Source organism: Pleurodeles waltl, chromosome 8 (assembly GCF_031143425.1).
Source record: "Pleurodeles waltl isolate 20211129_DDA chromosome 8, aPleWal1.hap1.20221129, whole genome shotgun sequence".
In the NCBI taxonomy this organism is placed as follows: domain Eukaryota; kingdom Metazoa; phylum Chordata; class Amphibia; order Caudata; family Salamandridae; genus Pleurodeles; species Pleurodeles waltl.
The window spans coordinates 1,387,502,692-1,387,517,739 of record NC_090447.1 but is presented as its reverse complement, the minus strand read 5'-3'; the positions used below and the strand labels follow the sequence as shown (position 1 = coordinate 1,387,517,739).

At 42.2% G+C, this 15,048-nt stretch overlaps 1 protein-coding gene across 1 annotated transcript in view; it reads right to left on the bottom strand.

Moving 5' to 3' along the window:
• The window catches only part of GPR83 (G protein-coupled receptor 83), a 149,336-nt gene extending 134,497 nt beyond the window's left edge, over window positions 1–14,839 (bottom strand). Inside the window, exon 1 of the mRNA XM_069202429.1 lies at window positions 14,183–14,839. Within this exon, the coding sequence (XP_069058530.1) occupies window positions 14,183–14,569 (387 nt within the window). The 5' untranslated portion in view covers window positions 14,570–14,839. The remainder of the gene's footprint in view (window positions 1–14,182) is intronic.
• Between the last annotated feature and the right edge of the window lie 209 nt (window positions 14,840–15,048).

Genomic DNA, 15,048 nt, shown 5'->3' with positions numbered 1-15,048 from the left:
AGAGGACCAGATGCTAGATTAACTGCCAAGCATGACTAACTCAGTTAGCAGCTATCCAGATGGAAATGTCTGCCATGCAGGAGCAGAATTTGGCTTGGGTCTCTAGGCGAGTTATAGTTACCTTAGAGCATGAGTTATAGTTACTTCAGATAACTATAACAATAACAGGTGAATTTCTATGTCTTTGTTCGTTTAAAATGAGAGCCTAACTATAAAGTCCCTGTAACCTTTGTTTTTTTCAGTGAATTTCTATGTGTTTTTTAATTCTATTTCCTAACTATAACGTTCCTGTAACCTTTGGTTTTTTCATTGGATTTCTATGTTTTTTTTTATTTATAGTAATTTGCTCTCTCTCTTTCTCTCTCTTCCATCCCATAATGGCATGGAAGAGAGAGATTGTTATTGCTAAGGTCTCTCCATTCAATGACTTGAAAGAGTGAGACTAGCAAGATGTGTGATTTGAATGTTATAGTTAAGGTTTGGTACAAAGCAGAACAGAGTCTCTTTTGGCCTACTGGTAAAGTACCAGACTGCCACTCAGTAGGTTGATGGTTCAAAGCCTAGTATCTCAAGACAGTGGGCCCATTTATTTCCTAGTGTTTGGACTGTTAACCCTTCCAAGTAATGGACCAAGTGTGTGTGCTGAATGCCATAGTTATATCTGGACAGAGCACAATATGGAGTCCCTTATGGCCTAATGGTTAAGGTCTCAGACCCTCACACTGACATTTGAGGGTTCTACTCCAGATGTGTCTGTGATCATTTCCTTCCCTTAATTTCTTTCAAACTTCAAAAGTTAAAGTTTCATACTGAAAGGTGACCTCACTCTTTTTAATTGACAAATACATTTTTCTTTTCAATGTGGCCAGAAATATCCCATTCTAAATACATTATACATCAAAGCCTAAAAACACTCTCTATCTCTCTCCCTCTCACTGTCTTTCTCTCTCTCTCTCTCCACTCACAGACACACTCAGAACATTACGCACCCACTCACAGACCAACTCAGACACTCACGCTCCCACTCAGTCCCATTCAGACCCTCATGAACCCACCCAGCCCCACTCAGACCCTCACACACTCACTCACAGACCCACTCAAACACACAGACCTGCCCTGGGGACTGCCACCTCCCTGTGGCTTTTCCCCTGCACAAGCTCATCTTTTTTCGCAAAGTTGTCACAGCCAGAGATATACAAATGTATTTTCCGTTTAGTATCTCCAAATCTAATAGATGGATTTACACCAAATAAGCAAAAGCACATTCTGTGTACCAAAAGCTAGCTTTCTGCCATCTTTGGTGTACTTTCGTCCAGTGGTTCGGGCTGTAGTCATGCCTAAATGTCCTAGGGATATTAATATGGGAAACTCTACTTTTTCTTACCTGCCCCTGCTTGACAGATAACCCCAAAACTTTCCCTGCGCAACAAGAATTTTGTGAAGATTCATCAAACGGTGCCAAAGATATTGGCAAGTCAAAAAACGTTTTTTCTATGGAAACATGGTCCTAACTATAACTAACTGGGGCGACCTCCACTAGGTAAGATATTTATATACATATGCATATAATAATATATACCTATATAATGCTAAAGTTTGATGCTTAAAATCAACAATAAAGTAACTTAACTGCAAAGTAAATGATTGGGATGTAAAAGCCCTCAGCTTACATGCAATGTAATGACTCCCGATGTAACTTCCATGAAGACATGAATTCCTATGTATGGCCTGTAAAGTAACAGTAGCATACCTACAAAGGTTAGCAGTTAATGTCCTACTATGCAGAGCTTGGTGAGATATGTGTTTCTTTGCAGCCATAGCTTCAGAGTGACGTCATAGGACGTGTCCTCAGAATCACTAAGATCATTCAAGGGTGGTAGCTCACCAGAGGGGACAACTTCTAAATTTTACAGTGGTGAGGGTAGGACTGAGCCTTGGAGGTAAAACTTCTTTATAGATCCAGTCATTTCAAGCCAATACTTATAATCATTCACGATTTTAAGGTATTATCATAGTAAGCATTACATTCTCTATTGAATGTAGATATTTAAGATTGTAAACAATGCCACTGCCTGATTGTAGAATCAGAGCCCCTGAGCATGAGATTTTGCCCTCCACTAGTAGCACAATTTAGCCTTATTAGTCCAAGGTGGCTGATCCCATGCCAGTGACAGTAAGCGGTTGCCCTAGCACATTTCTTAAATTAATAAAGCATCCTCATAGGCAACAAAAACATGGAGACTCACTGAATGTGGATAACACATGAAATAGGGTGCATTTAGTGTTAAAGGTGTGCTATTGCCCTGCATGCCCATTGGAAGGTGGCACGCAGGATCCTGGATAGAATCAGTGCCCTGTGTGCCTGTGAGAGAACTTTCTCTCTTGAGAGTGGGGTCCATGTAATTCCTTCCAATGACACTGGCAAAGGCAGTTCACATCTGTGGGGGCAACCATATTTGGTTCAGACTGGGCTTGAAACCTGCAGGGTCCCAGACAGAGGTCAGGAAAGCCTTGCGCATACAGCCACAGAACCATGAGTCCAGCTGTGGCTCCATGTGGGCTACTCCACTCACTACCCTTGCACAGGTGCCTTCAGTGTCTGTCGACACCTTCACATGGGAAATATTTTTAGCTGATAGGTCACATTCCCCAACTAGGCATGGTGCACATGTGCAGCCCAGTAGTATTTCACCTTCTTTGAAGTGTGTAAGTGTTATGTATCAGGCATGCTTTGAGAGTAACAGTGTCTGAGAGATGGCCATTATTGAAGTCTCAATTTTGACATAGTAAAATATTGAAAAAGAGCTTGATGTTTCCATAAATGCACAAGTATTAGGACCTTACATATATGTATCACAATAGTAGGAGAAATATTACAATTTGCGTGTGGCTAATTATTCTCTGATTTTCTTCATCACAGGCTGTGGAAGGTCAAGGATATGTAAGGCTTTCTCTTTCAATATTCTAAAACACTGAATGAAGCTATTCTCTAGATAACTTGATGGTACTAGCAGGTCTCTCTACAAACACAAGCACTGGTGCCAGCATGCATCTCAAGGGCACAATTTACATAGTGTCCATGGCAACTGTTAGAAATACCTCAATGGATCAAAATGCACTTTCTAAGAAACATCAATATACAATGTAAACAGCGATATGTCCCTGGGAAGAACATTTTAAAAAATGGCCAAATTACTGATCTTATACATAGCTTAGGCACATGACCTAAATTGTGAGTTTCTGGGCAAATTTGTTTTATCTCTGTTCCTCAAGTTGTAAACACACACACACACACACATAAACACACACACACCTGCTCCATGTAGAGCATCATGTGATTGGCGTTCCTATTGCAACATAAGTGGTCTCTGAACAACACTGTGCTCCTAGTGCTATAGGTGAGCGATGCCACTTATCCAGAACAGCGGCCCTCCTCATCCCCTTGAGAGGCACGAAGGATTGTCGGAGTACTAATGAATCACTGGTACGTAGGAAGCCTACGGTTGCATGAATGTTCCAATAAAGTTCTGCAAACACATTTGCCAAAATGTGTTTCATATGGGGGAAAACTGGTCATCTTCAAAGTTACAAATGTTAAATATTTCGTTGTGAGAAAGTTAAACGTTAACAAGCACAGTTTTTTGTTAAAATGTTTTGGGGGATACTTCTCCCTTCTCTCACCCACAAATTTACCTTAGATGTTTGTCTTGCTGTCTGGCAATGTTTTTACTTTTACTTACTGAAGTCATTATGAGAGCAAAAGCAACATAGAACATAATTTGGGGTTTTCTTGTCGTATGTCTTCTCCTGAAAACCTTGAAAGAGTTTGCTCGCTCCACAATGATTCACTCTGACTTTTTATATTACGTGAAACTGAAAAGGACTACTTGGTTACAATTTTTGCCATTGTTTATTGACTACAATACACCATGAATTACTACTATGTTTAAGCTAACATATAAGTTGAATTGAAATATTACCTTATGGCGGGCCTCCATCAAATTATTTTTTCAAGTGTGTTTTGGATAAAATAAGTTGAAAACCACTGACCTAATAAAAACAATTAAAGTTGGTATATGAGTGACAATATCTATCTATCTATCTATCTATCTATCTATCTATCTATATATCTATCTATCTATCTATCTATCAACCGTCACTGGGAAAAACAAGGTTAAAGGGAAGTTTTGTTTAACTGTTGTTACCAAAATAAACATAAGTTTAAAACAATCACCAGACATTCATGTAAAAACCAGAGTTAAAGTACAGTTATGCTTGAACATTAAAACTAAAAAACACTGAACATCAGAAGTTATGGTTATATCTACCATCCATATCTCACACAGCAGCAATGCACACCATTATTTGAACACCAAATGGAATGCTCATGACAACGTCCTTGAGGTGACAGATGCAATTGCAAATGTCATAAGTAATCTTACAGATGAGATTACATAGCACATTACCCAAACATTATGGAAGAAACAAATATGAAAGTAGTATTGTGTAGTGGTTTAAGTATGAGTGCTTTTAAGTTTAGTTATTACTCGTATAAATATTGATTGGTCATAATCCTTTAACCACAGAGCATGAGATGGTTGCAGGGTCTTGACAAAGGCACTCAAACCGCCAAGGCTGTAACGAAAGTGTGGCCTTTGGCTGTGTGCAGCCTGGGCTGGCTGTAGGGCCTAGCCGGCAGCTACGCAGTGTGCCTTAAGTGCCAACCAACCCCTACTGTGCGTGGTCTTCAGGTGGCAAAGCAGAGATTGGCCTGATTTTTTGGTAGGGGGTTCTTAGAGAATGGCAGTTTGGGTATGCAAACACAAACAATCTTGCTGGCCGTTGTTGGACCACCCACATGGTTTGTCAGGGGCGCAACCAGACCCAAACTTCGGAGGGGGGCTAGTACTTCAAGCCACGGTGGTGGAGCTGCCACTTCATGCGATGTGGGCAGAGGTGTCCTCAGAGCCAGTATGAGAGCACACATTGCCAATATGCATGGCTTAAATGCACTAACACATGCAAACATCATTTATGCATTTCTGTATTTACATGCTTCAGCAAATTAATGCCATATCTATTGGATTTGCCAATAATTTCCACTCAGACACTAAGCAATGCTGGAACTTTGAGAGTTCCACCAGATCTCCGAGCATTTGATGTGAGCAAGTTGTTTGGTACAGAGAGAGTTTGTGCCTGAATGCATGTTTGACACTTAGAAAACAAAAGCACTGCAGCCTTACTGAAAGGTGTCTTTTCATACTAAAAGCAACATATGACACATAAGAACAAAACTTTACATGAAACAGGAAGATGTGTATGGGGATCTCCTCATTAACACAAGAAAGTGTTCCCACAGACATCGAGAAGTAGACTTTTAGAAGAAGGCTTTTAGGAGCTGTATAAAAGTTGTGGAATGGGTACTGAGATAAAGGGTCTTCTATTGGAATGTCATTAAATGAGGGGGTTCACAAAGATCGCAAAAGGAAGGGGCATTTACAGAGTGGAATTAGCGGGATAACTACACAATGCAAAACAAATATGTGTTTATATAGCACAAACAAAACTGGGGAGTACCGGAGCGTTGTACATTTTGGGGAGTGAGGTTGCATACATCAGGTGAGGGTTTAAATCTTTGAATTATCCAGTTACACACAATTACATCATTATAACAGATTAAGTGATTTGCTCAGAACTGCACAATTTCCAGTGAAGTGCCACTGTGGATTCAAAACCATGTGCTCAGATTGACTTAGTCACTACACTATATCTTCTTCCTTAGTTGATATAAACAAAAATCATTCACAAAAAGGTTAACAGTTGAAAATGGTCCAAAAGTTCACCTTCACCAATTCTTGTGAACACGTATATTATTTTTTTATATTTTCCCATAGGCATTATACTGTGCTTCCCATGCAGTTTATTGAGTAGACCGAATGCAAAATATTGGGGTATCTAGTTATTATGCAGGGGTTGCACCTTGATTACATTATCTCTTGTTTAAGGTTCAGGTTTGTCTGTGTGCATATGCACTATGGGTTAAAGTGTAACATGATATATAACTAATATTTACATATTTAGCAATGATGTAATGGTTTATTAATAGTGATACATCTCCATTGTACTCATCAGGGTGGAATAGAAATCATGGTCCAGAAGATGAGTGGTATTTTCTATCATTTAAAATAATATACAAAGGGTTGATGAGTCTTTTTTCATTTTTTTGGGCCTGTGATCCTTTTTTGAAATGGCTATGCGATGATGTGGCGCGAACGTGCCACGATTGCAAATTAGAACTATAAATCAAGCTAGCTGGAGGTTAACTATCTTTCAAAAATGCAAACACATGCCTTGGCTAATACTGCACTCAGTCACATTTTCTTTTTCTCTGAACGAACGGGGGTTAGCTAAAGATGTCAAAATTTAAATGTGCACATGCTGCACCTGAAATTCATTATGGTAAATAATTTTGTTAACCATGTTTATGAAGGAGCTAAAGCTGTGGAAAAATTAGAGTACATCTTTGTATGGTGAACATCAACAGCACAAGACACTGTTGCAGGATTAGATTGGGAGATAAGAGGGTAGTCAGAAGGAGACCTCAGCTAGACTCGTGTATGTGGGAAGGTGTAAGCATGCCTGTGGACATGCTGCTCCCCTGACACTGGGATGCTGTAGCTCCAGCTGGTGGACAAAACCTGCACCACCAGCTAGTGAGGAGCTCATGTTCCCCCACTTGAACAGATGCCTGATGATCTCTTGCAGAAAGGCAGATGGAATAGCTAGCAATCTTGGGGAGTGTTTACACCTGTGACCTTTTGTCTCCTGATGGAACTATGAGTGGAGCTTGAGGCTGCTGAAGGAAATCCCTCCTCCTGTACCTTTGAAGTTGAGCTGCTCTCACAGGCTGTATGCTTCACACATCCATCCAAATCAATTTGGGATTTGCCTGCTACAACCAAGTCGGGAGAGGTGATAGCAGAAGGACTGACTACTGTATCCGCAGTGGATGTCAGTATTGTGCATGATGGTGTGAAGAACTAGGACATTGTCTTGCGTTATATCCATTGACGGCAATACTCAGAGTGACAGCAGCAGGAACCAACAGTATATAATAGCAGCAACACTCAATTGCAGGCACGAGAGGCAGGGCATGGCAGCTTTAAGACCTGCAGGCACTGAAAGCAAGACTCAGTGACAGCAGCAAGGCTCAAGAATATGACAAAAGTAGGAGCCGTGGTTACAGCAGGATTCAGTTTGACAGCTTTAGAAGTTTCAGGTTATGCCAGAAGCATCTCTAACAGCATCTTAAGTAAGCGAGTGTGACTACACACATACTGTCAGAATGCCACTGAAATGAGAGGGGAAGCAGCACTTCCACTTTCACCAGTATACCAAAGAGTAGAAAGCAAAAGACAAAGAACTAATATTAATAAAGGGGGCTTCATCTTGGCAGCGGACAGTGGGAGGTGGTGCCCAATGGCAGTTCTTACCATTGTGTGTGTGAAAATTCAAACTTTCGCCAGAAGCCGGAGAGCAAGCGTGGAAGCCTGAAAAAACACAACCCCTATAAAGTCAGGTGATTTCTAGATTTGCCTCTAATTTTTACCCCCGCGGAGGGTTAGGCGGGGTGCACCCGGGTAGACATCTATCCACTATTTTCACAAGAGTGGACGTTGTCCACCCTGCAAAGAAGCTGGGCCCCACTACAATATGCAGAACTGGTCCTGTTGTAATTTTCAGACACCGGGACACATGCAGGGTGCTGGCACATTGTCTGCGAAAAGGGAACGTTGTTATTTTAAATTCCAGCTGGGCCCAACAAAGGCTGAATTTAAGGGGCTATCAGGCCTCCTTTTGTTTGAGTATCTTGGCGGGGAGCTATCTGGTGCCTAACACCTAGGTGTAAATGCATTGGAGGGGAAACAATGGCACACAGCTTATCACTTCACAAGTGCTTAAGAGAGGCATGGGTTTGACTTTGTTAAGTTCCTGTATATAAGAGGTATGCATGTACTGTAAGAATGTGAAGTGTGTTGGTCTGTCACAGAATTTACACAAATAATTAAAATACCACCATTTTGTTTTATTTCTTTTATAGCACTATTGATCCCAATGCTGGGTGTCAGAGCACTTTACACCACACATACATAATATAGTGACAATAAAGCATGCAAGTGTGTAAATCAATGTACAAGATGTGTTACATAAGACTGTGCATATTACAAGGTGTAGGAGTCACAAGTCCTTTATAGCTCACTGTGCTATATTAAAAGGATTACAATTTATGAACTGCAAGTAAAAAAAGGATCTCTTTGTTCAAAGCTGAAATCCACTTACCTATCAACATAAAATAAAAATCTACCATCTGCAGGTTATATTATGTGCTTTACGGGAGACACATTAACCCTTCTCTGATTCAAAACTGAACCTAGACAAAGCACAGATCTCTCCAGCAAATGTGATAAGCTCCAGGGTTATCTTACCATTACTATTATTATTCCCTGAGGTTTACCGGACACATCAACTAGAGGTGAGTGAGATCAGAAATTAAAAGGGAGAGCCAAGTCAGAGTCGAGCCAAGGGTGTGGCTCGTAGAGCCCATGCATGAACCGAGCCCCGAAAATATTTACTGTGTAAATCACACAACAGACATCACTTAAAATATGATACCATCTCTTCATTATTAATAAAAACTGCATTTAACATGTGGAACTGACATTAATATGGCACATTATGGCGTTGCACTAGAAGCACTTACTAAAAGTTAGTGTAAACCCTGTATATGGCCCTAATTATTATGGAGCAACACTATTGTCTAATAAATCTAAATACCCATATGTAAAAGGGCTTTCAAGCCCAATAATTAAGAAAAAAGAGTTTTGGTGAAATAAAAAATTGCCTAAGAGCATACAATTTAAATGGGGAAGCCATGATTGATCCAGGTTTTCTGGTTTGATGTTGTACAGCTCAGCCAGCTCAGCCAGCTCAGCCAGCAGATGGGTATATATTTGCTTTCCTTATGTTCACACTTTGTTTTTACCTCTTTGCACATTTTCTTTACTTTTTATTTAGCGGTAACTCAACCCTGCGGTATTGAAGCGCTTTATGTGAGGACCAAATACATGACACAAGGTCCTATTAGTTATTTCTAGGCAGGGGGCAATTACTTGATTTGCCTAGACTTACAGGATATAGTGCCACGCCGAGACTCAAACCTGGTTTCTCACTCCAAAGTGGGTGGCTCATCCGCAATGCCACATCCTGGGTGGAGTGAGGGTGGCAGGCAGAAGCCACATGGAAGTTCAGCCTGTTATGGGCTCGAGGTTCCAACAGAACTTCGAGCTGAGCCACAGCCAAGCTTTAGGCTCAAACCTGGCTCGAGATTTTAGTGGCTTGCCCACTTTTAACACAAAGATCTCTGCAGCATGTGCTTTAACCACATAGGATAATGCAGACTTTGCAACCAATTAAACAGAACAGATTTACTGCCACATGTCTCTTTGTTGCCAATTTCTTTGTTGCAGAGTTTTAAAAAAATAAATGTATAGGTTGAGGTCCAGATCTTGCATCGGGTTGCATCACTTTTTTGGCACAGCCCCGACTCAGAATCGCATTTCTCAAATTTTGTAATGCACCGAATGTATTCATGATAGACCTGCTAAACATATGTGGGAGTTGTTAAGATCTGATATCACTTCTTGTGATGTCACTTCTTGTAAAGTCATGGGTTGTGATGCCATTTGCTGATGTCACTTCCTGTGATGACACGTGCTGTGATGTTATGCGCCATGATGTCACTTGCATCTTGTCTAGCTTAATCAGTCCCCTGACTTCTGTTTTTTAGGACTAGTGCCATGACAGAGGGATAGTGAGGCAGGGGTCTGCAGGAGGCTGGGATTTGGGTGCTACAGAAACTATATTTCAGCTGTCCACGGGTGCTTCTTCAACAGGACATGGGGTGATTCGGGTGACTTACCCCAGTCTATCTTCCAGTCGGTACCATGATGGTCCAATTTTGGGTTGTCCTGGTATTGTTTAAGGGCCTAACCTACTGGTTGGCCAATGGAGCTCCCCTGATATGAGGGGGTGGCTGAATTCACCTTGCCAAGTTCTAAGTAGAGGCCCTATTGGGTGGTGCTTGCTTGATGGGCCAGTCCGGTGGATCACCATGATTTTGAGAAATTTCCATCAGAAAAGTTTATGTCTAGCATTATGGATGTTAAATGTACATGATATAAATATTTTGAGGTGTGAAATTATACACCTGTGTCTTTTGGAAAATAAATACAGCCTGAGAATGTTTAATTCTCCAAACCAGTCCCCATATTTATACTTTTTTAGTACTGCATTTGCGCCGCTTTTTGACTCAAAAACGGCGCAAACTTACAAAATACAATTGTATTTTGCAAGTTTGCGCCGCTTTTGCGTAAAAAAATTACGCAAATGCAGTGCTAAAAAAGTATAAATATGGTCCCAAGTTTGGTAGTCTCAAGCTATTTCATTGGTTAGATGCTGGGGTGGGGAATGGGGTGCTGTACAGTGTGTACACGAATGTCATCACCGCTCAGCCTCAGTGAGTCTTTCGCCTATGTCAAATATGAACTCTTGTATCTGGCACCAAGCTTGAGCTTTAAAATCCCCTTTTCAGACAGACATTCAAAACAGTTGCTACACCTGGACTGTGTCTCAGCAGAAGGTGCGTTATCGCACAGGACTGCAGTTGCCATTTAAAAGTTGGCAAAGGGGAATAGAAGACAGTGTAGGCACCAGTTGATTGCAACAGTGCATCAGGTAGAAGGACAGTAAGGTCCAGAGGTTGCGCAGCCAAGATGCATCTCAAATCAGCCTTTGAAATGTGTCTGTGTCTTTGAGTTGGAACTGGGCACCCTTCTTCTCCATACTTCCAACTACCAAGTGCCCCTTGCAGAGATAGTAAGAAGGCCCAAGTGGTAAACCACAGAAGGGCGAACCGATTTGCCGTACACCATGCTGCGGCGGCAGAAAGCTTTGGTGGGTGCATTGCCAGGTGCTGTTGATGCACACTGCCATGCTGCTCCACTCTGCCTGTCTACTAAATGTTCTCTAAGGGTAATAGCGCTGTGTGAAATGGACCCTTAACAAGGCGCAGTGAAATATTGCACCCCACATACCTTTCTACTGTGGTGCACAGGTCCCACCCTACCCAAACTGAGCTACATGACAAACAAGAGGTAGAGGAGCACAGTGATGGGCTGCTCATCTCTGCGGCCTGTTTACAGCCTGTTTGAGTATCTGTGGCATGACAGGCAACGATGAAAATTTTACGCAGATGCTGCCTGCTGGACCATCTTTTAAAAATCCCTGCCAAAACTATCAAGTGCTGGTGCCACCCACCACCAACCACCGAAACAAACTAATTGCCCAGACTCCCATTTACCAATATCACTATGCGTATTCTTACCTTTTAGCCGGTATTTAGAATATTTAGAAGCAAAACTACAAGTGCTTTCCTAGAGAATGCAAGATGATGGTGATAAAAAAGTCTGAACTGCCTTATGGAACTGCATCTTTGTAACACCATTTTAAAAAAATGAAAAAAAAAGTCCCAACCCTACTTTTTTGCACTTATATAGCGCTTGCTACCACTTGTCATGGGTAATAAGTGCTATATAAATGCAATTACAAACAATATAATCAGGCACCTGGAATTATATGATTGTGCACCTGCAGTGTTTTTTCGCATAATTATGAATCTCCTGCATTTGTCACATAATTTATCATTTGTTGCATAATCTGCAGATTTTACCCAAAACAAATTTTGTTTCTAGGTCTAACAGTTCAAAAATTATTAAAATACAGCAACATGCTTTTCCGTGCAGTGGGAGCCCCTTTGTAAAGGTTGACTGGTTACCTTTCTGTTGCTTATAGCTTTGTTTGAATGTTAAACTGGTAGTAATGAGGTGCAACCTATGCCCAGACAGTGTTAACAACCGTAAAAATGACAAAATAGTTAATATTATCAGAAAATGTGCCACATCGTGCCACATATTTTGCATTTTCTTGCCACATAATTTGATTACCCCTGCTTCATAATTTGGCCCTCTCCTGCCACATAATTCCAGTGGCCCTGAATATAATTTGTAATTTGTGCCTTCATTTCTTGGAAGGTCTGAGGTTAACAGCCTGGTTGTGAACAGAGCAGAGGTCCTTTCAAGTGCAGATGATGCCTCTGTCATTGAAGTGTTAATGAGCAATCTTTGTCTCTCGTTTAAAGAATATGGAATCCTATTGTACAGGGCAGTGCTTAATTTGAGCTGGTGACACATATGGGAAAGACGGAGGAAGAGAAAAACGAAAAAGCGTCAGAAAGGGAGAAAGCGGAAAGCTGCGAGATTGAGCTAAGGGAGTAGGGAGTGGCTGTAAATGGATTGAAGAGGCCCGAGATGGCTCGCCAATTTAAATGCAGCAGCCATGTTTCAAAAGAGACCTTTGGGCACAAATTAAGCACTGGTACAGGGCCTTGCCCATCCAGAGACCCCACCATGGGGTCAATGAAAAAGCATATTATAAATCACTGGTGAGCTTGACCCCTCCCTCGAAGACACTTTCCAGTAGAGCAAAAAGCAGAATGTGTCTATAGTAAGAAAAGAAGGTGTTTTCTCCACTCCGTACCCTGCCGAGGCTTTCCTCCAGACAAGCACCAATGAAGCTCCAGCCCGGACTAGGACACACGGCGGGGGACGAGGGGCCTAGTCCTTTTAGTTTAGCCCAATGGGTGTTGTGCGCCTATGGTTTATAGACCCAAAACAAGATAGTAGAAGTCTGTGGGAGGTACAGCAAAAGCCCACAAGCTTCTGTGGATTCTTGGACCCTGAGCTAGGATTTACAAACCCACGTGGGAGTCCAACATGAGACCAAGAGCCCTTGTCTGGCGTGCGTGGACAACAAAGCAGGATTCTTGTACCTTAGAGCCACACTGGGGTCAACAAACGTTGGCTCTGTGTCTGCGAACCAAGCAGCGAAAATTCATTTTCATTCCTTTTCTTATAGTAATCTAAGAGTGTCTCCCTTTGGTTCCCCTACCCCTACATCCCAAGCCATGGGTCAGGGGATGCTGCCCCTGCTGTCCCTATTGGATTTTACTTTTCGGGATGTGGGCCCAAGCTGCAAGAAACGGGTGCAATACATTTTTTTCTACTGTAGCCAGCTGGTAATGATATTCTAGCCACGATCTAGACTTGGGTTCACTGACCGAAAAGGATAACCGCAAAAAGCTTCCTCATTCAATCAGATTTGCCATTCACCGATTAATAGTCTAGATATCTCTAATTTCTAACTGTTTCAAGCCCACCCCCCCCCAAAAATGTGAACACTAACCTCAAAAACTATTAAATGCTTTTACAACAAATTTAGCAAAGGCACCTCCTCAATTAAAGTTGGACTATCCTGCTAAGGTTGGTATAATTCTGTTCAGACATTTTTTTGCAGTGGAGAACAAAGAATTCTATGGGAATTAAAATACGAAATGTCACTTTTTTGATCCGTCCTCTCATTCCGTCTCCCCCATGATGGATCTGCTGGAAACCTTCTATGCCAAACCATAAAATTGCATGACTGTTTTTTGGAGGGAAATGTTTCGCCAAACATATTGAGAAAATAAAAAAATGCCTCTTATGTGGAAACTCTGACCCAACCATAGCTACAGAGCTGATATCACCGTCTCTGTGATATATATATATATTTATATGTGCTTATTTATATATGTGTGCTTATATATATATATAAATAAATACACACACACACAAATAACGAGATATAGATATACATGTGACTTATATAGCACAAAGTTAGCTACAAAGCAATAAGTGCAGTACACTGCTGGGTTTTTACAGTAGGAAGCGCAAATGAAGGAGAAGCCAGGGATAGGGAAAACAGCGCCAGGAGAGGGGGTTTAGAGTGGCGAGCAGAAAAGTGCTGAAGTGAATCTTGCAGAGAAGGGCAGGGAACTGAAGGAAATGTCAGAGCAGAAGGTGGGAAAGTGTGGGAGTGGGAACTCTTCAGGTGTGGAACTCCCACCAGATGGTTAACCTACAAAGAGGTTTTGCTTCAGGAGATGGGCTTTCGGCTCCTTGTGGAAGTGGATGAGGGGCGCAGTTTGATATCACACGTATGGAAGCATCGTGCAAACTTAACCCCTTACCAGAGTGAAGGGCGTGTTGAGGAGAGTTATCAGAATGTCGGCGACGGCGAGGTTGACGATGAAGAGGCTGGTCGCAGACTGCATCCTCTTGTTCTTGATCACGACGTGACACACCAGCACGTTCCCAAACAAGGAGAAGACGATGATGAAGGAGTATGCCACGACCAAGAGGGATTTCACCATAGGATTCTGCGACTCCGTCCCGTGCCGCTTCCTGTTTACCAGGCTCCTCCAGTCGGCCAGCGTGTAGTTATCCCAGGAAAACAAGCTGGATATATTCGGGACTTTGAAGTTCCCCTGGAAAGTTGCGTTGTAAAGTGAACTTTCGGTACTTTCCAACGCCATGACGAGGAATGGCAAAGTCAACCACACTAGACGAGGCACCATTTCTGAAGCACAGGTTTTTTTTTACTTCTGCCTCAAGAAATGTTCTCTCACTCGATATCGGGCATCTAGATGCAAGAAGACCAGCGGACGAGCTGCCGATCTCCCTATCACATGGACCCTTCATAAACTAAACTCGGAAGCAGCCCCTCCTTACCCTTATCACCAGTAATGTTCATATCCCGCGCTTGCACCACAGAGCAGGATATTGGCTCGCCGCGCGCGATGGTATCGGCACGTGCCCGCTGCCCGGGAGCTCGGTGCGGCGCTGTCATCCTTCTTCAGCCTTTATCAGCACTTTTATATCTAAGGCGCGCGCGGCTCCCGCGCAGGGCGCCTAACCAGAAGCCCACGCGATTGGACAGGTCTAATTCCTTGTCAGACATGACTCCCACTCGGTTTTCATTCACATGTACCAGCGCACTCACACAGAAACAAAAGCCACTCACCGACCGGGAAGCCAAGGCTGGAAAAGAACAAGC